Here is a 27,851-nt window from a genome sequence, read left to right on the forward strand (position 1 = left end):
AATATTTAAGTAGTTCTTGCTCTGTTGGTGTGGGTGCAATACTTCAGTTTTTTTTGTGAGATACTATGTCTTATCGTTATATATGTAAATTGGAATCAACGCTCGGCAGTCATATTTTTCAGGTTCCAGTATCAATAAATGGACCTAATTCATTATTCATTCATTACTACCAATTTAAATGGAATTAGCTGAGCAACCAATATCACAGTATACATATATCATATGGAGAACAGAATTGTTCAATTATTCACCAGTTTAATTGTCTTGGACAATGACGCCCCAAATAGAGTGGTATAATCTAACAATGAATTATCAGTATCTCGCAAAAAATGCACATTACTAGCAGTATTGATTACTGGTAAATCGATCATTACCCTTGTTTTTACATTGTTTGTTTAATAAAAAATTAAAAAAATGTTTTTTATAATTCGGTCTGGTATAGACATCATTCACTACTTTCATGCCCGAATTAAGCTACAGTTCACGTGAAGTCGGGATACACTGAATGAAAGTCTATTATTTCAAGCATAGAACTTTGTCCTAGTAGATTGTTGCCAGAAGTGATGAATTGCAGAAAATTGGGGTTGCGAAGTTCGACCTGTCAAATAAGGGCAACAAAAACCGTTTTTCTCCTCATCCATATTCCCAATAGTTTTACGCATGCCAAGCGGTTACTGGGCCCATAACCTAAAGTGTTTTGGGACAAAATTCGATCATGGCCGATGATTACCTACCTAAATAAATAATGAAATACGAGGACAAAAAGAAAAACCAAAATGTCTTTTTGTAATAGAAAAACAAAACTATACTTATATAAAGCTACTACAAAAGCATGGACGTTGTCATGGGGGGCAATCAGGGACGCAGGTTTGCACTCAACAATATCACATTTCAAAAGCTTACAAAATTGAGGTGCAACTAAGTTTAATAATCTAATGTAAAATGGATGTGTGCTAGTTTCTTACATTGATATTTCTTGAGCAATAAAGAGCAGATACAGCTACAACGCAATGGTTTCTGTATACTTTCTCCTGGTCAAGCGTCATTGCTTCTACTTACTTTAGCAAGGAGAAGTAAATTCATAAATTTCACGCATTGTGAAAGTTGATAAATTAAAGGATTTTTAAATATAAGAAGCCACAATTAGCTTTCTGTCCGCTGATCCCAACGAATTTTGGGTGGTCTCTATACTTATTTGCCAAATGCCAAAATTTTACATCTGCCGAAATTGATGAATCAAGTCTTTTGTGTACAAAATGACCACAATTTTTATATTCAACGGATTGGGTTAGAAAACGCTCAATTTTTGGAAAGCTAATAATTTTGTATTTAAAGATTAAACCTTCCCCCGCCATTAGGACCAGAGTTGCTTCCTGGACTATTTGTGTCTCTCTCAAATTTTGTACAAGTTTTCAAAGCCTACTTTGTCAGGAGTTGAAATAGGATCTTGGTCTTATATAATGTCAAAACGTTTTAACTATTTTTAAGTGTAAACTGAAGCAAACCAATATGGATGAAAACGAAAGGTTATTAAAAACGGCGATTAATTTGCACTATCATGATCGTCCCAATATTTTACTTACGGCTTCCCAAATTATTCAGGAGTATTGTAATGGCGAACAAACGTGTGATAAGTATTGCGAGGTGAGTGCAGGAACCAAAAATCTAATTTCATCGGATTCAAAATTTTGTATAGGTGCTCCAAAAGCTGCGCGATCTAATGTCCGATCTACCAGAAACAATTTTGCTGTATTTTCTGACGACCATACCTGATTCAGATTTGATTGACGATGCTAGTCCTCCGCCACTAATCGGTCTTATGAAACAAATCAGACTGCGCCTTATAGAAAGGTGTGCCCTTGTATTTAATTGGTTGTAGTATGCATATACCTTTTATATTTATTTATTATAGTATCAAATCTGTATTAAGCGAATATATAACTAACGCAATCTCCCCTTTAAATCCTATTAAACAAACTGAATCAAGTTTGGAACAAGGAAACGAATTGGAAGGCGAAATTCTAAAGAGCGATGATGGACAGTTTGGTAATGTAGAAAATCGAGCTGTTGATGATAATGGAGTTGTTGAAATCATGGATTCTGAATCATGTGGTATGTGCACGGATTTATTAGCGAGTTTATAATTTTGCTGTGTCTGTTCGTCTGTCCGTTATTACGAAAACCAATAGACCGACTATGATGAAATTTTGCAAGTGTGTCTTGATCAAATTTGTAGGTCGGAGTTCGTGCAGTGGAATGTAGGCCAAAACATAACCAAGGCCCCTTTTGACATCTCCGTTGGTTATGAACCAAATTGCATGAAATTTAATATAGGAATAGCTTTAGCCATATAATACGCAATGCCAAAAGTCTAATCGATTCGCAATGTCCTTTTCGCATCTCGGCCATTTATGAACCGATATGCAAGCTTTTTTAGCGCATTTTTTAAGAATTAAGAAAAATGTGCTATTGTTTGCGTTTTGTCCGTCCGTAGGGACCCACTTCTGCCGTTACGAACTACTTCTAGGGGAATGGTCCTAGAGTCCTGGAATTTTTTTGCAGTAGGTAGCCTTTGCCTTGAAGGTGTGCCAGATGGCCATCAAATTTCGCTGTCTTAAAGGCCCCCCCCCCCCCACGAGTTATTTCCTGAGCTGAGATGCTGTTTTTGAAAGTAAAACGTGCATAACTTTTACATACAACAACCAATTGGGGTCTCAACAAAAGGAATTAATTTCTACCAACCATAACCCTCTTCCTCAACCTCTTATTGTGATTGGGTATATTCTCTTATACCTCAAGCACGGATTGTCGAAAGAGGGTACTCACAAAGGGCGATTGAGCCGTCTGCAAAAAATATATCCATTGGTGATGTCAAAACAAAAGCTATTTCGGTTTAAAAAATGCGCTTTATCTGCACAATTTATAGTTGTTAATAGGTACCTATTTCAATAAAATTTGATACATATAGACACTTTTTAATTAAAAAAACACGAGTTGTTCGGAATTGTACTTTTGTCCTTTTAGATCTTTGCCTTAATTGGTGTGAAACAATCGTAGTCTATACTCTATTCAGCGCAATTTTCATATTTTTATTGAAATCAATTTGTCATAAAAATGTGTTCAGATGTTCTCAGATTAGAGGATTGTTTTTTATGTAGCGGAAACAAACAGAGCGATTGTATATTGTCATGCTAGTGGCTTTACTTTCCTACATAAGTAATAGAAAGCAATATTATAGTGTCTATAGAAAAGACTAACACCACAAATAAACTTTGACAAATATTTTTCAGTCTAATAAAAAAGAACAACAGACATATGGATGTTCCTTACGGTTCGGTTCGGGGTCCCTTATTATTTCTCTTTTACATCAACGATATTTCTTTTTATTGCTGTACAGCCTACTTTTTATACGCGGACGTATACTTCCCTATATTCTTTCAAATAAAAATGAGAAGCCTGAAGCTTTTTGAAAAAGTGCAAGGAGAATCTAATACATACCAAACTTCAGTAGGTATGTTCTGTATGATTCGGTAAAAAATTCTTTGGCAATGGAAAACTACCAAAAGCCAACAAAGATTAAATTTAAAAATACAGGGTGCAGATGTGCAGCATGTACTTACATCTGGAAACCATATTTTTGGCTTTAGGCATTGAATAAGTGAATAAATAATTTTTTATTCAATGGTAATGTTTAAATTGGAAGCACTGTGCGAAGCTGATGCTAGATTGAAATCTCTTATCTACCTATTTGTTTATAAACCTAAGGCATGCATGTAACGTTTCCTTAATTATGTAAACCCATACCCATATTCAGTGGTCGAAGTGAGGCGGTATGCGGCGGTATGGCATACCGATAGATTTTTGGTTTTTGTGAAACATACCGGTAATAAATTTATCCACATAGGCATAACGGATAAAGTTTTTTCATGATAATATACGCATACATACAATACTAAGATTTTATCAGTTCAGCCATACCGGTAAAAAATATTTGCCACTTCGACCACTGCCCATATTTAATATAAAATTGACTTAAAAGCCATTGTTTAAGTATTTAAACACACGTATCTTTTGTACGTACTGGGAGTAAAAATATTTAATAAATTATACCAGAATAAATTACATGCTGTAATACTCTGAAATTACATTAAACTTAAATGTGCTTCTACAATATTAAGGGAGTTCCTTGAAAGTGCGTGACCGTGATTTTCTTTGGCTATGTAGTAAAGAGGTACCTATACCTATTGTTAATTATAATGTCCATACTACTCTTTTGGTTTTTGAAAAAGTCAGTATTGTTGTGGAATTTACGGCACACTAATATAATAATAATTTAAATGTAGGAGTATTAATAGCACCATACAAATACAACTTTTTTTTAATTAAACAAAAGTCCCCCTAAGCCGGCTTCTTTTCAAATTGGTGGTTTATTGTTTATTTGGGCAAAAAAATCACCCCGCATTACAGTACAACCAGTGGCGGATTTGCAGTCTTGGCCGCCCTAGGCCCCAGGCCACGTAGCCGCTCCTGTTTTAGTACAAATCATACTAGGTACATAATGAAATTACTTTATTGCCAACTTTTAAAATCGATTCAGAAATTTTAATTTAGTTAACTCTTAGCTATAAGAGCTGCTAACTGCTATAATAGTTCGTAATAGTTTCTAAGGTTTTAGCCAGGTTTTATTTATTTAACTAGTTTAACTATAGGTTTATTCTCATACAGGTATAATAAGTAGGTATTTCACATTGCTACAAAACTCGTCTGCACTTAAGCACAGCAAAATCAGTGAGCAACAATTTTTCACTTTGGAATATTCAGGTACATACTCTGAGTCTGAGTCATTTCTTGTTATCATCAGTGACGATTGACCGCCCCTAATCTCTGGCCGCCCTAGGCCCGGGCCTACTGGTGCCTTATGGAAAATCCGCCACTGAGTACAACCCTAGCAAAAAGTTTGTTAAAGTTACCTTGCTACGTTCTCTGTCACATATGCGTTAGGTGTATGGTATTTGCCATATTTGCTTTAGTGGTGGGAAGCATGGGGATTGAATAACTTACCTACAAGTTGCAGGTAACCCACCTGAAAAATCTTTTGAGAGATTGGTAGACATTTGTGCCGAGTACGTGATAGCCAACTTGGACAACTTGAATCAGCTATACGAGAGAAAAAGGGATTTAGCGTGGACCAAAATCAACGCAAACTCTTATACTGTACAAGATCAACAGATGTGCTACAGCACTTTGCAGGATATAAACAAGAAACGAAACTGGTTACGTTTGATCGAATCTGGGTACGTATCTGGCGAAGAACTTCTGAGTTACTATGGAGAAAGTGAAATTTTATTACGAGGACATTTATTTGGGAAAATGTCGTACTGTAATAGCACACAAGATGAGGAATTATTAATGGACGCGATTCGTGAATATGTATCAAATCCGTTGTAGGGCAAATGTTAATAAACGCATTTAAAAAAATTCCCGCGCTTAATTTTGTTTTGAGTTGCTCCGTTGCAGATAGGAATTCGAATCCTTGTTATTGATTGGTGCCGTCATTGGACGATGGAAAGAGAATTAGCCAACCGACGATTTTCAACAGTATTCGAAAAGATGGCTGCTTTGCCGTCTCCAACGCAGGTAGTTGCCTTAAAATTTTGACATAATTCAACAAATTCGTGTTTCTTGTCTATAAAATTTACCTACGATTATCCGCAAGACGACAATCTACAAATGCATGCGTAAATAAATACGTGGATTCCGGAGTTTTCGTGTGTATTTTCTTGACAGTTCAGTGGGCGGCGTTTTAAAGCCTTAATTTCATCAATAATTCATAACTTATATTGCAATGTAAACGAAACCTCATTAAATCTTATTAATTATGTAATAATAATGAGCAAATTATCATTTAAGACCACAAACATGGTTATTGATGTGTGCTTAAAAATGACAACCACTGACATTTCGATTCGTAACCTTTACAAATACACTCGATTTAACATCAACTCCATGTCGTCGGTTATATCATACATGTTTTCGTTAACATTACTTTCGATAGATCGTGAAATAATGAAATATTTTTTTAGGTTGCCGGAAATAATAGTGCCATATATGAATCGTATTATAATTTCGTAAGTATATTCAATTAATAATGTTAAATGTTCATACTTCAGATTTATGTCGAATAACCCTTCAAGAGGTGGAAGATATTAAATTAAGATTTGACTAGGTGTACTTAATTGGACAATTAGATTTTCATACACTTTTGTTACTATGCCTATTTTCACAGATCCGTAAATCAGATTTACTTTGTGGATAATCATGTGATAGTTACAGACAAGATTATAAGAATTATTTATTTTATAATCCTTAGTTAATGTGAGATAAGCATTCATTATCTGTGAAAGGGTGGGTGTTATTTGGAATTGTTTGTGTATTTTCTTTGCTTTTAATATAATGCTTTACAGTTGAGCATAAAATGAAAAGTTTTGACAGAATGTTTGCTCTGTACTAATAATCTACCATGACAAATATGCTCGGTCATTGAATTGAATGTTGTATACTAGTTGCAGAAGCTAAATACACAGAATGTAAAAATTTGCTTTATGTTCATGCCATCATTTTGGAGGTTACGACTTGTTGTGTTCTTTGAGCTGGAATCTGTAGGTATAGATAGTTTACGAGATGCGTGGTTATAATGAGTCATTCAAAACGAATGCTAAAAAACGTACTTTGTAGTGTAAGCAATTGCTCGAGCAATTGTATTGGTCATGATCACATGATAATAACATATCACCTATACGTATGTGAATGTAAGACTCAAAATCAGTAAACAAACTACTGAGTTAGTTTAGACAATTGTCTAAGTGGGGATTATTTTCTTATGTCTTGTATCTTTATAAGACATTTCTCCGAGGGGTTATCGACCGGCCATACTTTTATATAAGGTGTCCCAAATTTGAGATTGATCATTGGGGTCTCACAAACTGTAAGAAATTGAAGTCAGTTAAATGGAGGTAAATGTGTATTTTGGGGCAGCTCCTTAGAAAGTGGAGGAATTCCGAATACTTTGGAGATAATCGGATAGAATCGAAATTCCCTAATTTCTTTTGTATTTATTTGTGACTTTATTTGCAGAGATTTTTTGAAACACACATTACACTTCTCACCGCAACTTTTTTTCCTACAGGCTGGCGTAATTAGATTTTACAGTTTTGGTTTTTTGGGGCTATTATCAATTTTATTTTTTTAAATAACGGATCTGCATTTTTTATTTTATATTTTGAAATTGCTGGTCATTATGAAAAAATAAATGTAGCACATTTGCGTAGCTACTAAATGCTACCACTGTAAAATTGACAACAAAGCAAGATTTACCCAAAAAATAGGGCGGCTATGAAACAAAAGCCTTCTGGGCTTGAAATATGAGTTTCAGTTAATTTGTACTGTTGGATCAGATTATATGAGCAAAAAAGATGTTTTCAATGTAAAGAAAAAGACAAAGTTTAAATATTGCATTCGAGAACAACACTGTTCTTTAAATATAAACAAAGCTGCTTCAAATTGCAAAAAAATTACATTTATTAAGTAGCGAGTGTTGCGAGCTTTATCAAAAACCTCAATAAAGTGCTGTCGTTTGTTTGGAGGACTGGCGTGAGAGTAGGGAGTTTTCGCTGAAGAACTAAAATTAAAACAATTAGTACTTTTTGTTGGGAAATTGTCAAAACAGGTGCATGTCATTTTCGACATCGTTAACTATTGATATAATTTGGCAAATTTGCATTATATTAAATGAAATTAATTTTTCAAAATAATTATCCGCGCCTTCCTTACCGTAACTGGCTAGTTACACTTACAGCGGTTGACCACCCTGCGCTCCTAAAATAAAATTTAATTTCTACGACACTGGTAAAAATTTTACTGTACCATTAGATCTTTTGTAATGAAATAATTAATACCACGGCTAGCTCAGTTTGATTGTATTATTGAAAATAAGATTGTTGTAATTCATGCAACAAATACAAATTTAATTTTTAATACCTGCATCGTGATCCCCTTGGCGATCCCCTAATTAAATATCAGGATTTTTAATATTCGTACTTAATCAAGCACCTGGTTCAAATTCCTATTCAAAACAAATGTATACACTTCCTGGATAAAAAATACAAGATTTAAAACCCACACCAAAGACTGGCATTACTGGACTTGAAATTGTAAATTTACCATTAAGGAAAAAATAAAATTACCACTATCTTTGGCCTGAGTGTACTTATAATTAAAATAAAATTCACAAATTTGTTCACAGGATAAACCCGTGTAAGTCAATCTCTTCAGGAATTTAAAAATGACTTCAAATGCAAATTCCTTATACAAAATCCCCAAAAACGATCGATTCCTGTTTTTAGATGATACAAAAATTTAAAGGAACTTTTATCGAGGGAAATTTTCTCCAATTGTCATTTGGATTTCTCCTTTGGAAGGCAGCAGCAATTTGGAAAATTGGATGGTGGAACGTCTTAGACAATACAAATGGACCTCCCTGTATTACCAGTTGAAAATTAATTTCGAAAGATGGTTGACGCAATTTGATTCCCGATCAAACCGTGCTTTAGCATTACTTGGATAAATGTCAGTTTGATGCGTCACTGATACAATTCTGCCCTAGTTAAATCTAGCACGCTCTTAACCACTCACTTACAAACAAATCTGTACGTTTGAACCGCGCCATTCCAAACCAGCAGATCAACCTCACTGTGTATGGCTAGTTTTATTCATAAATTTGTTGTACTTCATATAAACAAATTTGATGTGTTTTAATTCATAAATTGGTTTTTTATGTAACTTACCTCTACAACGGAGTGTTTTATACCTTGTATCCAAACGCTTTCGTAGTAACCATTTATTTAAATGGTAATACATTAATCCAAATATGCAGTGAAACGAGAAATGGTTCGCTTCTTTATTAATGCGGTAACGGTCCGCAATATCCACATTTGAAAATTATAGCAGCCTTTCTACATAAATCAGTACGTATTATTAATTTACTTTTGCTGGCAGCTCATAGCGAGTTTAGAAGGCACCCGTGTTTGTTAAATTTGTTAAAAATGACGGCGCTGTCTCCGATTGCGGGGACGATTCTCCCATACACGGCGGTTATACGGTCTTCGGTTCGAACTTTTAATTAAAAGTTTTTACGCGATCTATTAAATCTTTCGCGGTCACAATATGTTAATTTGCACCGACGATAGCGCTCGATCGACATAGATTCTCTTCGAAAATTTGAGTAAAAATGCCGCTGTCCCACCAGATTTTTACTTAAATACTTTGCCGAATTCAAATACAAAACGACTCCCCTTTTCATGAACGCATATACTACTACTACACAAATTTTTCGTATCTCGCCAAATAAAACAGATATTGAGGTGACCCTCTAATTTTAAACGCACTGTATAACATTTGAAACTTTTTGCGAGATCATGTTCTCGAATTTGACCAAATTGACACAGGTATCAGAATTAATTTTTGATAAAAAAAAAGTTCATCGAAATGCACAGAATGTGGATTTAAATAACAATGTTTCTAATTTATAGGTTGATCCCAATGGATTCGGTACCGTGGGTGCCATGGAAGCGGCGCGCTTTCTCAAACGATCTGGACTCAGTGATGTAGTGCTTTCTCGTGTGTGGGACTTATCTGATCCGGGCGGACGCGGATGTTTGGACAAGGCGGGAATGTTCGTTGCGTTGAAATTGGTCGCACTGGCTCAAGCAGGTCGCGATATTAATTTGTCTAATATCATGCTCGATATGCCTCCTCCAAAAATGGTAAGCCGTCATACGCGTTATGGTTATTATTATTGACCTTTCAGGGCGATATTCCACTTCCAAAACCTGTTAAACCTCCCCCTCCAAGCAATACTCCTTTAATTAGTTCTGTTCCTCCAACCGCTGGTGTTGATTGGACAATTAAACCGACGGAAAGGGAAAAATATGACAAGTTATTTGATTCTTTAAGACCCATGAATGGTTTGATACCAGGCAATAAAGTAAGTTTACAACTTCGTGTCTCTGTAGGTAACACGATTGTGATGTAGGTGAAGGGTGTTTTGATGGATTCCAAATTACCAATGGATACATTAGGAAAAATTTGGGATCTCGCCGATCAAGATAAAGATGGCATGCTTGATCGGCACGAATTTGTTGTGGTATGGGGACCGTCCAAGTCTCGTATATCGCATTGTTTTAACTTTGCGATTTTAGGCAATGCATCTAGTATATAAGGCGCTTGAAAAGCACGCAATTCCAAATATTCTTCCTACCGAATTAATGCCACCTCCGAAAAGAAAAGAATCCGTGTCTATGACCACACCGATTATACCAAGAGGCATTGATGGAATTAAACCTGAGGTACCTCCTCCGCCGCCAAATATCGAACCAATAGTACCACCAAGTAGACCACCTCCTATGCCGTCAACTACGGCTTCAGCGCCTGTCATACCATGGGTTGTTACTCCAGATGAAAAAGCAATATCGGATGCGCTATTTATTAAAAGCGATATTGATAGGGATGGTTTTGTCTCGGGCCAAGAAATTAAGGATGTATTTTTACAGTCGGGTGTACCGCAAGCAATACTAGCACACATTTGGTAAGGAATAACTCAATTTCTCATTTGGTAATCGCAGTTTTTAGGGCTTTATGTGATATTAAACAAAGTGGTAAATTGAATAATGAACAGTTTGCTTTGGCGATGTGGTTCGTGGCACGTTGTCTTAAAGGGATGGATCCGCCCATAGCACTTACGCCAGAAATGGTGCCACCTAGTTTTAGATCATCTAAACAATGTGATGTCCTAGTAAGTAACTAAAGAGCTTGAGTATCGACATGACGTGTGAAAAAAATGTGTGCAGTGTCAATATTTTAACAGTAACTTTGGGAAGTTTAAGATGTCATCAGAGAGGGGTAGAAAACAGTTTTGTTGTGTATATATTGTGGACTTTTTTCAGTTTTTTGTTATTCTTTTTTGAGCTATTTGTTATTTATGTACATTCTTGTACATGTGTATTTATTACCCTTTATATTTTCTTGATTATTTTTATTGATGTTTGATCACATTTCGTACTACTGTTGTGTTTCGTTATTGTTATTTTTATTATTGTTTGATTGTGCATGCTATTATTGTTGTCCATATTTATTTCTTTTAATTGAATTGGAACATTAATTTCAATTTAGACATATTTTAACCTCGCCAATAAAAAATTGGGAGGTGATTGAAATCACTCCAAACTTCGATTTTGAGATTCACCAGATTTTTCGTTTCAAATTCAAGGTTTCAGGAATCCAAAAAAGTGCTTTTTAAAAATGTATGTTTGGGTGTGTATGTATGGATTTCGAGAGCTGAAAAGCTTTTGGAGGTGATTTGAAAATGGCAAATGCCTTTTCGGCAATAGAATCGATATTTATTAAATAACTTATAGCTTTGTAAAGAGCAGACTAATTTGCCTGAAATTTTGTACCCAATGTTCTCTAATGGTCCTGACAGCTGAGAAGATTTTCGAAATGATTGGCAAAGGGGACTATACAACATATTTATTTAATAAGGTATGAGCAACAAAATTTTGAATGAGAAAAAGCCGTAGAAATTTTAGGTTACGTCTAATTAGTTTGACAGCTCGTGAGCTGCCAGTGAATTGATTTTGTGATTAAATACAGTTTTAGACAAAATAATAACCGTGTAATACATTGATCGGTGCGATTGGTGAGGTTCCAGCTGTCCCACTAGCTGCCATTTAATGTGGGGCTCGTTGTACAGTGTGTTCATTTCATTAGTATCCACGCTTAACTCCTGACCTGAGGTGATTATTGCTTTGATTGGAAACACGTCGATTTAAATATCGAGGGGAAAGTTCCAAAATGGCACCTAGACACTTTTAGGTTTCATCCCTCAGCCACCTCACTTCGAAATTTAAAATGACACCTCCTACCTTGTGATGATACATCATTTGAAAGGGCATAAAACTCGCTACTCAACCATGATAAAAAAATGAAATCAGTGATTGGTTCTTAAGACTACAAGAAGATGGAAGGTATGACATCAACTCGGAAATCAATTATTATTATAAAATTTTAGTCTTGAGCTATTGAATTCCGTTTTCTCGTTTTCCAAGGCAGCCATGAAACAACAAATGCAACAAGTTCTGTCTAACATCAGTACAGCTTGCAGTATTGGTATTTGTTGCGGAAAAGACTTTTGAATAAGAGAAAAGAATGTTTCTGAAACTGGTGTTCTCTTTAGAGTGCAATAACGAGTCTGTCGGCTCTGAGATACCTGAGCATGGGTCTAATTACGTGAATGTACATTCCTGTTTACTTTTCCACTTTGGCCCTTTATAGGATATCCAGAGTTATTGTCCAGTGTAATATCTAGGTATTTGATGGGTCGTATTAGTAGTTCGGTGATTTGCATTGACATATAATATGGACTGCGTGTATCAATGAAAAGCGCGGATATTGCAGGTGAGAGAGAAGGGAAAACTAAGAGGGCAAGCTATCTCTTACGGTTACGCATCTGATTGGTTCTTTCATTTTAATTTGAATGCAATCGCGATCGCTTCTGTTGAAAGAACCAATCAGATACGTAACCGTAAGAGACAGCTTGCCCTCTTAGTTTTCACTTCTCTCTCACCTGTAATATCCGCGCTTAGCTTAGTCCAATAAGGTTCATTGTTATTTGGAATTTTTTGGGTCGGAATAAAGGTCGCGATCAAAAATGAGTGGCGGTCAAGTCACCTTTGGAAGTTCAAGTTAAGTACGATTTCCCATGTAAACAACAATTTCAGCTGAATGCTCCATTCATTATGTACTTTCTGCTTGAGCTCATACTACATATTGATTAGGTATCTATTTATTTAAATACATAAGTAATTAAAGTTAATTATTCGTAATTTATAAACTACACAGCGTACTTTCTTCCAAAAAATGCCTTTCCGAATACATAAATAAAAACGGCCAATATTACAATCATTCCCAAGAGCATTATGTGATGATTGAATGTCATTTTGAGTCGTTTCTCCACTACCAATCGTATTGTACCTACCAGGTCGTTATTTTGCCAGCAGCTAAAACGTATCACCTTTGTCGCATAAAACAGAGAGCTTCAAAGCGAAATTTTTCTTAATCAAATTTAAATAACTACTTCAAGGAGAGCTAAATATATATGTAAATTGCTACATGAAAATGCACCCTTCAGAAAACCGTTATTGCGATGAATATTTTACCTATAAATATTGCTGTCCTCCACTTTAGTATGTTTTATGTATATTTTGTCCATTACGCTTATGTAAATGCGACCATTTGATTGTCGGGCAAGCAGCTCCGGTATTAGTTTCTTAGAGCCTAGTTGCCATTGCATTGGAGTGTCCGAGTTTAAATTACTGCAATAATAGGATTGATATTTCATAACACACCGATAGAATGATTTTTGGGGAAATTGGTAACAACTAAATCGCGCAAATAAATGGAATGGAAATGACAGATATGGTAATCTTCAATTCCTTGACATGTTTAAATGCAAAACAGTCAGTTTGTTTGATATCGACACTACAGTGTTTCCCCTTACAACTGATCTAAAATTCTGTGTAAGTGGCTGTGGTAATAGTAATAACTAATAAGTATGTAGATTAAGAGTATATATAGTTAATATGTGCGCCATACCCTGGACATGTGAGGATTATATCGGTATCTGTTTTTTCAAACTGCAATTGACGACTAACTGCAGGCTCAACAGATGGAATACCTTGTAGTAGAGAATATATTCCGGCAGAATTATTTGCAGTTTCAATCACTTCTCCTTTTCGATTTTTTACTTGGAAAATACCATCTTGAATACAGGATGCCTAGTAAATACGCACATTAGTCAAAATTCTTTCCTGTTTTATATTTTTAAAATGTCCTTATGTTTTGTATAGTGCTCTCGATCTGTTTTTGTGTAGTACATTACCGCATATCAGACTTGATGCCTTATTATGGGCCCCTTATACAGGGTGTCAATTTTAAAACTTGCAGTCGGCCATGTTTTCCAAACTAAAGAAGATATTGAAAATCGCGAAAAACCGTTTCGGGGGTATCGAGGGGGAATCAGAATGATGTTATGAGTCACAACTCCCTACCCCCTTGAAACCCCCCAGCCCCCCTCTTCAAAAATCCTAAATGGCAACCCCATACATGTGACACATCGTTGGAAAGCTACTGAAAAATGCTTTCCAGTGGTACCAATAAAGTCATTATTGATTAAAGACAATTTAACAACAATTTAATAATTAACAAAAAAAACTAAATGTTGACATTGAGGGATTTATGACAAATTGGCCAAGAACTTCAACCTGAGCTGCTTCATTAAGTAATCTTGGTTGCTTTCTTTTTTATTGATAACAGATCCCGTTTTTTCGAATTTAGCGACCAAATCTTGAACATAGGCATGGCTTAATTTTTATTTTTTTTTGTTAATTATTTTTGTTAAATTGTCTTAATGAATATTGACTTTATTGGTACCACTGGAAAGCATTTTTCAGTAGCTTTTCAACGATGTGTCACAAGTGTGGGGTTGCCATTTAGAAGTTTTGAAGAGGGGGTTAAGGGGGTGGGGGGTTGTCACTCATAACGTCATTCTGGTTCCCCTCGATACCCCCGAAACGGTTTTCAATATCTTCTTTAGTTTGGAAAATATGGCCGACTGCAAGTTTTAAAATTGACACGCTGTATTCTTTTCCCATTCCTTTAGTAGAGCTGTTAATATATTTGCAAGATTAGAACCCATACTTGGTTAGTTAAACTTAATTGTGGGTAATATCCAAGGTAACAATTGTTGGAGCTATTGTATCTATAGAAACTACTCTGTGATTAACTTAGTTGGTTGGTGGAATGTACAGGGTGGTTCAAATTCGTGGCTCACGATTGGAATCTCCATAACGTTAAGAGACATAGTGTAGAGTAAATGGGGCCAAGTTTCCTCTTTTTGGGACTAAAGAACGCATTTGAAATGTTTGAAAAATCTTTGCAAATAACTGAGATAGTACAGAAAAACTAAAAATGTTAAATTTTGTTCTCATTTTCCCTTCTTCTTTCAACGGTCGAAAATGGACGGTTATCAGAATTTCCATAACGCGCTAGATGCAGAAGCTACAGGCTAGCACTTGCTTATTTCTTATGGACGCCCTATTGGATTTTTAGGGACTGAGATAGAGAACAAAAGCAGAAATTCATTTGAATCCATCGCGATCATATACACTGTATTTAAGATAAGGATGTCTATCATGGAGATCTCCGAAGCCATAGAAGATATGAAGATGATCAAATTAGAGAAATAATCCGCAATTAAAGAGTTATTATCATGCTTTAAAGAAAACCATAAAATTCCAATTACTTCCGAAGATATGCCAGAAAAACCGAAATTATTTCATGTAGTGTAAGAAGCTATACAGATTGCTTTCGCCCTCTCTTACATATTTTAGAAATCTTGTCAAAAAAGAGCTTTTTGGCACATTTTTGACTGTTTTAGTTACTGAAGAGATAGTCTATTAGTCTGACGGATAGTTTACTTACTTTGCAATAGCCAGTCATTATTTCACTAGTTCGGTTTTTTACTTGAGGCAATCGCTTAAGTGATTTTGGTAAGATGTGTGATAGGCATGGAACGCCACCTTCAAAAATGGTCAATAGCTCTAAATCTTGCTGTGATACATCATAGAGATTTTCGCCTTGATTTTCATCATCATCCGTTAATTTTCCTTCATTATCTGTGTCGCGCTGGAATTGAGAGAAATTATGCCGGTGTTAACTTCAAAAGTATACAATAGTGCTGACCAAATTGAAAAATTTTTTACATACAGTGTGTTTGAGATAAGAGGGTCACCTCAATTATTTCTTATCTCAAACACACTGTATATATACTGTGGTTTGATAAATTTTTGATGTAAGTTTGATATTTTAAACTTGCACAGTTGTAGAATTACACCCGAAAAACCTAAATAAATGCGAAAATTTCCTTGTTCCTACCTTTTGGTTGCTTTGTAGAAGCACTGTACGTACAATTTACATTGTTGTTCAAGTACTTTACCTTTACAAATTTGTTTGGTTGATTGTTGCCTATGTAAATAACGCAATAGCCTAGTTTGTGCCGTTTTCCCACTTTTCCGCACCTATTACAATGTGACCATACACCCCATACTGTATCTAGTACTAAATTGTACTTTGGAATGTACTTTGGTATGGTTGGATATGGCCCCGTTCTTGCAGAATTGGCGTGCACCTACAAATGCATGTTCCTTAACAATTTAACTACGTGTAACGGTATTTTAGTCTAACCTCTATAATCTCGGAGGTACTTTGTATTACAGTTAAAAAGTAGGGTGCTGTTAACGCGTCTCCTAGTTTGCATATGTATTGCCCACTCTGACTTTCTTCCAATTTGTACAATGTTAACGTTTTGTCATCCGGCGTTAAAATAACGTGTTCTGTATATTCGACTGGCACTAGTGATTCGCTCTCTATAGCTGCCCAAAACCATTCCACTGATTCGATACTGTCTCGCTCAATTGGACTCAGGCAAACCTTGCAATCAAAACTTTAACACTGGGTAATTTATGTCTTACTGAATGTAATGGTGAAAACCTGACAAGCCCACCTTCAAAACCGACAACAGCAGAAGGATTTAGAGAGTTGGTGCTTCCCAAATTGGAGTTTTGTATTTTGAGGCACTCGTAATACTCATCCCACTTTTGCTTGTTGATTTCTCGATGTTTTTGGCTCGTACCAGGATATTCCGAACTGTCATAGCCCATTATGTTCACTGTTTGATGTTTAAATTTCGTTTTGTAATATTTTTTAGCTTTGTTTAGCATTTTTTTGTAATTCGATTGGAATAACGCTGAACATTGAGAGAGAAGAATGTAAATAATAACTAATTCGCTAGCTTTCATGTTGATTGATATATGACACATTTGTCAATGTAATAAAACAGGATTGCTGGTGAAGTATAGTTGGCTGAATGTGATTATGACTATCTGTTTTTTGTTTTTAAATTGCGAACAAAAGTGCAGACGATTCTATTTTAGGAAAATAATAATACTCCATATTCAAATCCGGAATTGGATATGATTAGTAAAGATATTGAAGAATTATCAAGAGAAAAACTTGCCTTAGAAGCAGATATTACCCAAAAAGAAGCTGATATTAAGATAAAAAGTGGAGAGATAAAAAGTTTACAGGTAAGTATAGGTAGTGTAGCTAAAGGTAATTAATTGTATCGTTTCAGAGTGAATTAGATACACTAGCTGCCACTCTTAAACAATTAGAAAACCAGAAGGGAGAAGCTCAAAAAAGGTTAAACGATCTAAAGTTACAGGTATCTATCTAGAGAAACTGACATGTGCCGTTATTGCTTTGCTGCGCTTTTGTGATTGTTTTGTTTTGTGCATTTAATGTTAATGCTATATGCGTTATGTACCTAAACACATTAATTTTTTTCCTTTCTTTTTACTTACTTTAGATAAGTTGTAAATGATCCGTGATAGTGTGACATTTACAGTTTACCTTTGGGGCATGTTATGGTATGTATGTGCACCTACAGTGTTGTGTTGAATTTTTAATCCAATGATTTTAAACAAAAATTAGCAATATTGCCAAAAACTTGAGCATTATTAAACTTACAGATAGTGAGGGAAATTTATTGAAATCTTGGAAATTTAGCGTAAATACAGAAACCACAATTTAAAAATAATTTTGATTAAGTATACAGAGTGGCGAGAGTGGTTTAAAAGTAATGAGTCTAAAAGTAGGATTTTAATAGTCTTTTTGTACTGAATGGTCTTCCATAGGTCAAGGTTATACTTTATACACACCCGTTCATGTTCAAAAATTGTTAAAATTTCATCAAATGTTGACGTTTTATATCATTTCAAGCAACTTTTAAAGAATAAATTGTTTTTGTCTGTACGTACAGGGTGGTTCAAACTCGTGGGTCACCCATCTTTTTCGTGACTAAAAAAACGCATTTGAAATTTTTTGAAAACCTTGGAAAATAACTGAGATATCACCGAAAAACTGAAATTTCACGTATTTTCCCTAGCTTGAATGGTTGGAAATGGACGGTCCCCATTGGCATCTACTTTTCTTTTGGAGAATCTGAATGTTATCAGTATTTCCATAACACACTAGATGTGAAAGCTACAGGCTACTATATTCTTATTTCTTATAGACACCATAATGGATTTTTATGGAATGAGATAGAGGACAAAAGAGAAATTCAGCAAGATCTAGTTACCCGCAGATGGTTTGTTCATAAATGAATGTAAAAACATTTGTTTTGTTTAGTTTGTAATGCCCAGAAAGTATGTCCACGAGTAACCTCAAGATTTTCCTTTATAGCCCTATGCAAAAACGCGCCAGGGGGTCGATTTTTGAAACCAGTCGCATCTATTCGTATACGCTTAGATGCGAAGACTTTAAAAACGTATACGTTTTCCAAATGCAATTTTTGACTACTGTTCGTAACTGCTTGGAACCGAAACGTACAGTGCATATGACAACGTCGCCTTTGTTGCGTGATTAGAACTAAAGCGGACTATTTGACGTTTGGGTTTGAGCTTATGTAGCTGGTTAGGTGAAGATATTGCTCAGTTATTTCAAATTAAAGAATAATAATATTTTAGGCACTGATTAGCATGAATACTCAAAACACGATGGACACGCCAAAGGGAGGGTGCAATACCACGCAAAACCAAAAAAGGTGGCTTGTGGAGTTTGCTAAAAAAACACCCCGATATAATAGCAGGGAAGAAGTAGCCGATACATTTTGATAAATTGTGCTTCATTTAAGACTTCTATGGGGTTGCAAGGATTACGGTTCCTATTCGGGCGATAATTGCGTTCGGCATTCTCTAAATTGTCTACTACAAACACATTCACAGCTTCATCCATTGTTGTTAATAGATACCTTTCAAGTCTCAAGAGTCAAAACTTCAACACTAACCAATACATAACCCACCAAACGTCAGTTGCGAGCGTTTGCGAACGCCATTTACTCGCTCGCAGAAAAACGAACACAATTGAACGTATACGCAATATAAACGTATGGTCAAAAATTGCAAATATACGTTTCTTTACGACTACGTATACGTTTTAAGGAAACGTACGGCCAAAAATCAACCCCCAGGCTGCAAGATGGTTCTTTGAAGGCTTCTCTCGCTTGGCAACAATTTACCATCATGTTCCACCTAGCTCTGTGCTGGGTTTAGGTGTCTTAAGTTTTGAGACCAGTCCGGCTGAGTTATCGGCTTTCTCCTTACTTTCTGTTCCAGCAAGCTCAAAAGTATTGCTGCTTGCTACTTGCTCTAGTTCGGAAACCAACCTAGAGGTAATTTTACAGTGACCAAATGCCTGCAGGGCAGCCCTGCTGTCACTAGAGATTCTTTATGTTATGCATAAGAACTTTTCTTGCACTGAGCGTATAGTAGCCACAGTCATTGAGATGACAGAGGAGGCTGTTTGCAGTTAAGTTCCACAGAAAAAATCTTTTGTGCAAATGTCAACTATAGATCGTTGCACATCTACAGAAATTATTTTTGATTGTACAGGGTGTCCCATTTTTACGGTGTCTATAAATAACTCATTTTTTTAAATAGAACACCCTGTATATTTTGAATTGTTTCAATGTCATTTGTTAACCTCTATAAGTTATGGAAACCTATTCATTTTTTTGTCAACGTTGCCAACATATTAATTTTTTTCTGAATAATTTCCCATAAGAAAGTCTCACTTTGATGAATCGTAGCCTCCTTGATTTTGAAGATAAGATAATAATTTGTTAATATTAATATTGTTAATCCGAGTAAAGGGACCCACTTTGATAATGAGAAAGTTGGATTTAGTGATACAGGGTGTTCACAAGGAAATGGTACAATTTCCAAACTTCAAAGTGTCATAAACTATTCTTTTTCAAATGGAACTATCACTATTTTATGTCGCTATTCGATTGTCTTTTGTGCTCTCGTCCCCATTAATCAATTACATGTTTATACAGCGGATTCGGCTGTGATAATAAAAAAGAAAAGATTTCTAAAAAGTAGGTAAACATATGTCACCAATTAAAAGATGAATTAGTTTTATTTTTAGATAAATGCGAACTTTACATCAAAAGAGCCGTAGATTGCCAATCTCTCTGCTATGCACATTTTCACATAACTGTCCCTTAAGGGTCAACTGTAGGGCAACTATTTTTTTCAAATAGAAATTCATACTTTTTATTGAATATTCTTATTTTACATCGGACAATTTCGTGGGAAACATTTTTTTCCTACACTTACTATTTTTTGAAGACTTCTAAACGCGATTTTTGGTTTGGGCTAGGAAGCTGTTCTGTCAAGAATTTGGCTAATTTGTTTCCTTCTCTCGCCATCATCTTGTCTGCCTATCCTCAAAACGGCGCTACAGTACAAATAATACATTTGATGCCTGTAGAAAATTATACTAAGAGTAGAGAGTCTAAATATTATAATTGAGCTTGATGAAACAATCTGTAATGATACACAAGCATACCATGTCATGTCGTTTGTTTTGATTTATTGTACTTAATTTTGCAAATTTGAGTTTGTAGAATTAGTTTAGAATTGGCATGTTGCATTTATTTTTGCAATTATTAGTGGTCCGAAGTTGACAAGGAAATGGAGGAGGTAAATACTGAACTAGCCCAGCAAGAAGGAAAGGTACGTCTTATATATTTGTTCATTTTGTATATACTTCTACTTTTTGATGTGCTCTGCATTGCTGTTGCATTTGGTTGAGGTGTAAACTTTCACATTAAGATTTTGTTTTAAGTGTCTGTACATAGTTTTGCGCTTGCTGCTTTTCGACGGTTAGTATACTTCGAAATTTTAGGTTGACAAATTGAGAACACAAGCGACTGAGCAAGCGGAAGCAGTTGCGACACAAGAATCGGAACTGTCAAGTAAAAAACAGCAACTAGAAGGTCTCAGACAAGAAGAGCAAAGACTGGAAGATCAGAAAAATGAACATGTAAAAAAGTTAGATTCACTTGCGACGAAGCTGAGTGATACACAACTTAATATTAGTCAAGTGAGTCCACTTGCGTCTTTAGTCTGTAAATTTCATAAAACGTTTCAGGCGAAAGCGATGATAACTCAACTAGAAGAACAAACTAGACAAATGAATGACGCAATAACAACTTGTGATTCTGCAATAGATGCTTCTGATGTCGTCACCGTACCTGACACGGCACTTCGACTTGAACCTGAGTTTAGAGATTCAAAATATAATAAAATTGGCCTCGTAAACGGCGACACATCGCAACAAGTAAATGCGTTTATAATTTTTATTTAAGAATGTTACATTTATTTTTTATTAGAACGGATTCGAGGAGAAGCACGATCCATTTAATGAACGAAGTAATTCGACCACTACTTTTTCGACATTTCAAGATGATCCATTTAAATCAGGTATGCGACTAAAATGTTGACTAGCTTTCAATTAACAACTTTTTAATTTAGATCCGTTTAAAAATCAAGATGCCTTTAGTATAAACGATTCTTTCAATGCTGCCTTTACAAAGACTGTAAGTAAAATTTTGATTAGTAAAGTTACTTAATTTTTTTCATAATGCAGGATGGATTTTCATCAGACCCGTTCAATTCGTTTAATGCCCCTGCTAAAACTGATCCATTTGTTGCTTTTGGAGAGGAAGGAGAGAGTAATGTCCAAAATACTGAAGTATGTTGATGCTTAGTTAGTTGCTTTAATTGATGGTCGCAATTTTAGAATTCGAAGGATCCTTTTGGGTGTGATCCGTTTGCCATTTTACATGCACCTACTAGAGATAGCGCACCTCCTCCTAGACCTACTAGCCCTAGTCCCGCATTGCCTCCTAAAAAAGGGAAACAACCTCCTCCCAGGCCTGCACCACCACGTCCCGCACCACCTGGCGCCAAACAGCAAGCGGACGATTTTGGCTCTTCGGATCCCTTTTCCTCATCCGGTGGGGGAGGTTTTGCAAATTTTGCAGATTTTGACTCTAAGGTAAGATTCGGATTAGAGGGTGTAGTGTATAACGGTTTTTTAGTGTTGTCATGTCAGTGTGCTGTATGATAACCTCATTTCCTTAACCTATCCTTTCCAATGTGTAGAAAACAAACCTGTAAGTACCATTAGGTAAGTTTATCCTTACAATATCCCTTCTATAATTTGTTTTTTTAACAAGTTTTATAATACTTTCTATAAAAGATTTACTAATTATTGTTCGAGCTGGTTACTAATTAAGATTTTCATCTTAAAACTATATTGCATAATCAAGAAAAGATTATTGTGCATGGCACGACAGTGTTGCTCAAATATTGTGTACATATAGAATGAAATCTAAGTATTTTTTTAACTACTGTCAACCAAGCGAGTTTACCTGAGAAAACATGAGATATGAACAATATAACGGTTTTTAAGAGTCTTCTGTACCCACTGCACCCAATGTAAATTTCCATAAGAGCGCCCGCCATAAAAACTCTAGTTGTTTTTCAAAAAAAATTTTTTTTTAAGAACTTAAGTTCCTTCTAAACATTACCCCAAAAAATGAAATCATATTTTTTGTAAATAAAGTCTGTATCTTGGCGGGCGGTAAATCAACAATTTCAGTGTAACAAGTGGCGCCGCTGCTCAGTGTCGGTGGGAACTAACTAAGGACCAAGACAGGAGTTGACAAAGCAAAAATACCATCTTGTCTCTTGCAACTATAATCGTCTATATACTATAATGTAAAAAAGTTGCGCTTGGGTAAAGAAGACTCTTAAGATATTAACTCTACTTTGCAACTTCATAGGTTTTTTTTACAGTTTACAGTTGGCTATTTTTTTAGCTTGCTTTTTAAGAAAGATACTGTTTATACCTGAATTTCGTCCGTCTGTGAGTTTGAGATCTTAGAATATGTATGTGTAAAGCTGTTTTTTCCAAATTAATTTAGTAGTTGCATAGAGCGGATGGAAAACAGAATTTTATTGACACAATTTCAGTTTCTGCGCAGGCGTATTCCAACTTCATTATTGGTTACTACATTGCAAGTAAATTTTTTTGCATGGTGATCAATTTACCAGATCATATGGAAGGTGTTACTTTTGTTCACCATTTTACTATTTAGCCCAGATAAAATAGGTTTTAACCCTGAACTAATTCGCAAAAAACTGATTTATGGCTTAAAATATTCGTATTGCTGAACTCTTTTAAATATGAAGTTTCTTAAAAATATAGGCGGAGCTTCGGCCACCATATTGAAAAAATGGCGGTTATATTATGTTTTTTGCAATTATCTGGCTTATTATTAATTGTTATAGAAAAATGCATCTATACAAAATTAAATAACAAACAATTTGCGACGTTTTTGTTAACTTTCAATTTTTTTGTAATACTAACCGTTTTGTTGTGCAAAATCAACATTTTGTTTTTGAATTTAAAATCGTGTTATGAATAAACATTTTTGTGTTTATAAAAAATCATTGTTTTGAAAGTGTCTTTTTTTCATGAATTTGCAGTAATTAGTAAAAAAATGATTTGGACTCTACTCCTATATAACCTTGGCACCCAATAATTTTCAAATGTGTATTTTCTCAGAATTAATGATATCTTGATTTAGGAAAGTGTAAGAGATACGAATTAGGTTAAATGGGGAAAAAATTGCAGTTTTATGTGTCTTGATCAGTTCACCTTTTATTTTGTCAAACATATTCATGAATTGCTAGATATTTTAAAAAAATGATTTTTCAACTTTGCATCAAATTGCTGTAGCTCTGTTATTATAGTACAAGATCCCATATAAGTACGTTTGATGAAGGTTTCCATTGTTTATATGTTAGTTGTAATAATGTATTTTGTTTGTGTTTTTTGTTTTTGTTATGTATTGGGGTTGTTATTGTTATGCTCAGGGGCGGCTCTCTATAAAGAGCCAAGGAGCCATGGCACTACCTCAAGGAACCTGCTAATTATCAATTGTTAAAATATAATTAACTATTATTAATTGTGCTCACTAGAGTACATAATTGTGTTTTAAAACTTAAAACCAAAAAAGTAAATGATTTGATAAATTAAGAATAATTCATTTGTGCTTATCCGTGGACGTAAATACGGTCGAGCCGTGCCAAACTGAAACTGGCTCGTATTTTCCTACAAGTGTTGACTTCCGCGGGGAGTAGAGGGGTGGGAGGAGCGAAACCGAAGTAGCGTTTTATACGTACAACTTGAGCCATCAGAAGTTTGGCTCATAAGTACAATTGAATAATGTGTACGGGTATTACTATGCTTTGCGCCGTTTTCCTTGTTTCAGTTGTAATAAGTCAAACATTTTTTTTTATTTTTGTGTAAGATTACACTTCCCAGATTAATTGTTACGTAAAATACACAAATTAAAAAATCATTTAAATAAACCTTTTTGCATGCATTCTCTGGTAGATAGACTTTAAATAAAGCAATAAACAGGCCGTTACCGGACTTAAATATTGTTAGAAAACGAAATGTGTCTGAATCTTCTTTAAGAGGACACGACAATAGCGACAAATCCGAAAATAAAGGAGTAGGTATTCAGGGAATTAATAAATTTCGGTACTTGTTTAGATAAAGATTTGAATAGTTATTTGTACAACTATTGTTGAAAATGATACTTCGGCCTCATTAATAAAACTGCAAATAAAATGTTGCTATTGTTTATAGATCGGACTAAACGCCATGGAAACGGATAGTACAAATCGTGAAAAAAGTAACACTTTTCCATACGATTTTTTGTCAAAAAAAATCCGCTAATTCTCATCTAAAACAACACAAAATGAATTACTGGAATGCATACTTGAAGTATACTTATGAAACAAGTCTCCAAAGAAATTAAAGGGCTAGATTTGTTTCTGTCACTTGCATTATAAATATTCGAATTATACTCAAAATCTAAATAACTGGAATAATATGAAAATAAAAATTTGTAACTATTAAAATAATGGGGAGGGGGACACAATTTGGCACTACCTTCTACGCAGCTTACGAGCCGCCACTGGTTATGCTTAGGCACATTTGTGCATTTTGTCCTGTAATTGGATTATTATCTGTTGAGCAAATAAATAAATAAATTAAAATTTTAAAAAAATATTGACAAAAACGGGTTATCTTGCGGTGTTTGCTAATATAATTTATTTGTTTTTGCGTTTTTATGTGCTATCGATTTCGATTTACACATTGAAAAGTAAATAAATTATTTATTAGCAAACACTGCAAAGTAACATGTTTTTGTCAATTGCACATAAGAACAATCTTCGCCCATCTGTTTAGTGAGTAAAATTATTTTTTAGCAATCTTAATATGTAAACAAACATTGCAAATGGGTTACTAAAAAATTAAGTCAAGGCTACTCTTACTTAAAATTGATGTAATTAACATTTTTTAACTTTTACGCTCATCTATAAACCAAACAAAATCAATCTAAAATCAGAGTAAGAAACTAAATTCTCCAAAATGAATTTTGGTATACGGCATAGTGTTATCAGTCTTCCATCACATGGAGAAACCGCATGCGTACTCTCTTACATTTGATGCCTACATCACGAGGAGCTGTTGCACTGTGTCTTTCTCTTTCACACAGAACATTAAACAGCCCCATACCATCGTATTTATAATATTTTTTGTTTTGTGGTGGGTCAGTTTAATACTCAATAATACGGCCTACTTTAATTTAAGGAAATATTTACTATCTCTCAGTTATGAAATAAACTTATCCAGCAAGCAATGAAAATCAGTGTCATGTTTTTAAGGACGTTGGCCCAAAAGATGCATAATTATATTTTTCCAAAAATTGTTGCTCTTGGGCCTTATAGAACAACTTTTTGGGGGTCTCTCCTATACAACTTAGGTTTATAGTACATAGTGTCATTATTCATGATTTTTGTGCTCCTAACAACTCTACTATAAATATTACTTTTTAATTTACACATAAAAGTGAAATCCTGTCCTAAGCATCCTACCGCTTTAAATTAATAAAGGTAGTAGATCTGTTGAAATTATCATTATGTCTTTGCTTTATTATTTCAGCTACAAATTATGCTCTAGTTGCACGATTTATTATTTATCCAAGGCACTGCAAGGCTGTGTGTTTCACGGCAAGCGTAGGTAGACGTGATTAATAACATTTATAGGAGCGGTGACCGAGGATTATTACTAACATTGAAAACCCTAATTTTGCAGCCTTAATAATTTCGTCTCCTCTTCAGTTTTCTGATAAACCGACCACAACCTCAAATACAAGTTCAACAAACAAGACCCTGGATTTCACAGATGACCCCTTTCGAGACTATCGATACGAAGATCCATTCAATATTGCCTTCGACGACGAGCCTTCTGATATTGGTAAAAGCACTAGTAGTCTCGACGCCCGTAGTGTATCAACCTCGAATATATCTAAACCTTTGGAAAGTAAATTTGATCCGTTCGGAACAGAACAATTAGATGGTAGAAGTAGCCGGGGGGAGTCATCCGGTTTAAGCGGACGTCAATCCGCACCCTTGGCGACCTCCGATGCGTTTTTGAATTCCAGTGGCCGTGCTTCTGCTCCTTTGAATCGATTTTCGGAAAAGGATCAAGTTGCATGGGCCACTAAAGAGAGTAAAAAGAATGAGGATTTACGTAAGCAGAGACTAATACAGGAACAAGCCGATTTAGAATTAGCTATAGCGTTGAGTAAGGCTGAACAACAGAAAAATTAGTTGGTGAGTGGTGATGTAGAAAAACTAAATTTAGCGGTATTTGTTCGTGAACTTAAGTAAATTATGGCTTATTCTGCATTCGTTATGCAAACTACACATATCCTTTATTGCTATAATTTCTTACATTTGGCATTCGTTAACCATATATTATTATGCACAATCTTTTTAAAATTTCTCAGGCCACATATCTTGGGAAGTGTGGAGATTGAGTATAGAAATGGCAATAATGCATCTGTACATTTTTTAGTCTTAAGAATCGTCTCGGTTTAAATTTCATCATTATTTGTAATGCTCATTCCGCCTGATGCTATTCTAAATCTCCATTCCAAAATATCGCTTTGAGTAGCTGTCTGTATACAATGGTCTTAAGTGTTAATATTGAACGGAAAATCCAAACGAACACGGTATTATGAGATAATTCTGTATTTTAAGTTCTTTACATGTAAGACTACTTACTTTACCAAAGATGAAAAAATAACAAACATCAGTTTATACTTTTAATCAATAACCAACTGAACGTAACATTTTGAAAGTTTTTTTTATTGAAGTAGATGTTGATGTGTTACCATTACATTATAATCTACTTGAATTGATATGGTTACTAAAGGCTATTACATATCAGCGTTTTAATTCTGTGCGTTACAAATATCTATTGTTATGTTTAGATGTAGGGTTCTTCCTGTAGGTGTTGTAGAGTTTGATCGTGTTGAATGATTGACAAGTTTTTAATGAATTTAAGGTATAGTTTCATTTATTTTATTACAGTACCTGGAGAGTATGTGAAACACGTTTTTAAAACTAGTTTTGTATTTAGCTTTACTATATTTCATACTGTGGATATGTGATAGCCATAATGTTTATGAAGCATTTCGATGTATAGGCGAAACAAGCAAATAATCTACAAAATGCCTTGTCAGTATTGAGATAGGTTTTCTGTTAAGTTTCAAGTGATTAGTTAGCGTGTTACATAATGTTTACTTTTTTAATGTACAAAGGATATGTACATATATTAATGTTAAGTTGTAAAGTTATGTATTTATTTGAATATATCTTTTTTATGTTTTGTTCTTA

The 27,851-nt window shown here is 34.8% G+C and overlaps 2 protein-coding genes across 5 annotated transcripts; both read left to right on the forward strand.

The window, feature by feature from the left end:
* The first annotated feature begins 237 nt into the window (after positions 1-237).
* LOC116160269 lies at positions 238-5,479 on the forward strand. Of its 2 annotated transcripts, none has more exons than XM_031473437.1 (4): positions 238-1,644; positions 1,697-1,851; positions 1,913-2,112; positions 5,069-5,479. In XM_031473437.1, the coding sequence occupies exons 1-4, from the start codon at positions 1,510-1,512 to the stop codon at positions 5,446-5,448; spliced, it is 870 nt and encodes a 289-aa protein (XP_031329297.1). In that variant the 5' UTR covers positions 238-1,509; the 3' UTR covers positions 5,449-5,479. The 2 variants fall into 2 exon arrangements, with proteins under 2 accessions (XP_031329297.1, XP_031329298.1); XM_031473438.1 differs by having other exon boundaries at positions 5,075-5,479.
* Positions 5,480-5,502: 23 nt separating this feature from the next.
* LOC116160267 (epidermal growth factor receptor substrate 15-like 1) lies at positions 5,503-27,851 on the forward strand. 3 transcript variants are annotated; one of them, XM_031473436.1, is made up of 17 exons: positions 5,503-5,637; positions 6,084-6,128; positions 9,588-9,821; positions 9,866-10,042; positions 10,091-10,201; positions 10,257-10,642; positions 10,687-10,849; positions 17,106-17,258; positions 17,306-17,395; positions 20,691-20,753; positions 20,926-21,123; positions 21,172-21,360; positions 21,413-21,503; positions 21,555-21,619; positions 21,670-21,774; positions 21,823-22,080; positions 26,263-26,431. In XM_031473436.1, exons 1-17 carry the CDS (start codon positions 5,563-5,565, stop codon positions 26,266-26,268), a joined length of 2,409 nt encoding a protein of 802 aa, XP_031329296.1. In that variant the 5' UTR covers positions 5,503-5,562; the 3' UTR covers positions 26,269-26,431. The 3 variants fall into 3 exon arrangements, with proteins under 3 accessions (XP_031329296.1, XP_031329294.1, XP_031329295.1); XM_031473434.1 differs by having other exon boundaries at positions 5,505-5,637; positions 26,289-27,851; XM_031473435.1 differs by lacking the exon at positions 20,691-20,753 and having other exon boundaries at positions 5,507-5,637; positions 26,289-27,851.

Source organism: Photinus pyralis, unplaced genomic scaffold (assembly GCF_008802855.1).
Source record: "Photinus pyralis isolate 1611_PpyrPB1 unplaced genomic scaffold, Ppyr1.3 Ppyr1.4_LG1, whole genome shotgun sequence".
NCBI classification, from domain to species: Eukaryota; Metazoa; Arthropoda; class Insecta; order Coleoptera; family Lampyridae; genus Photinus; species Photinus pyralis.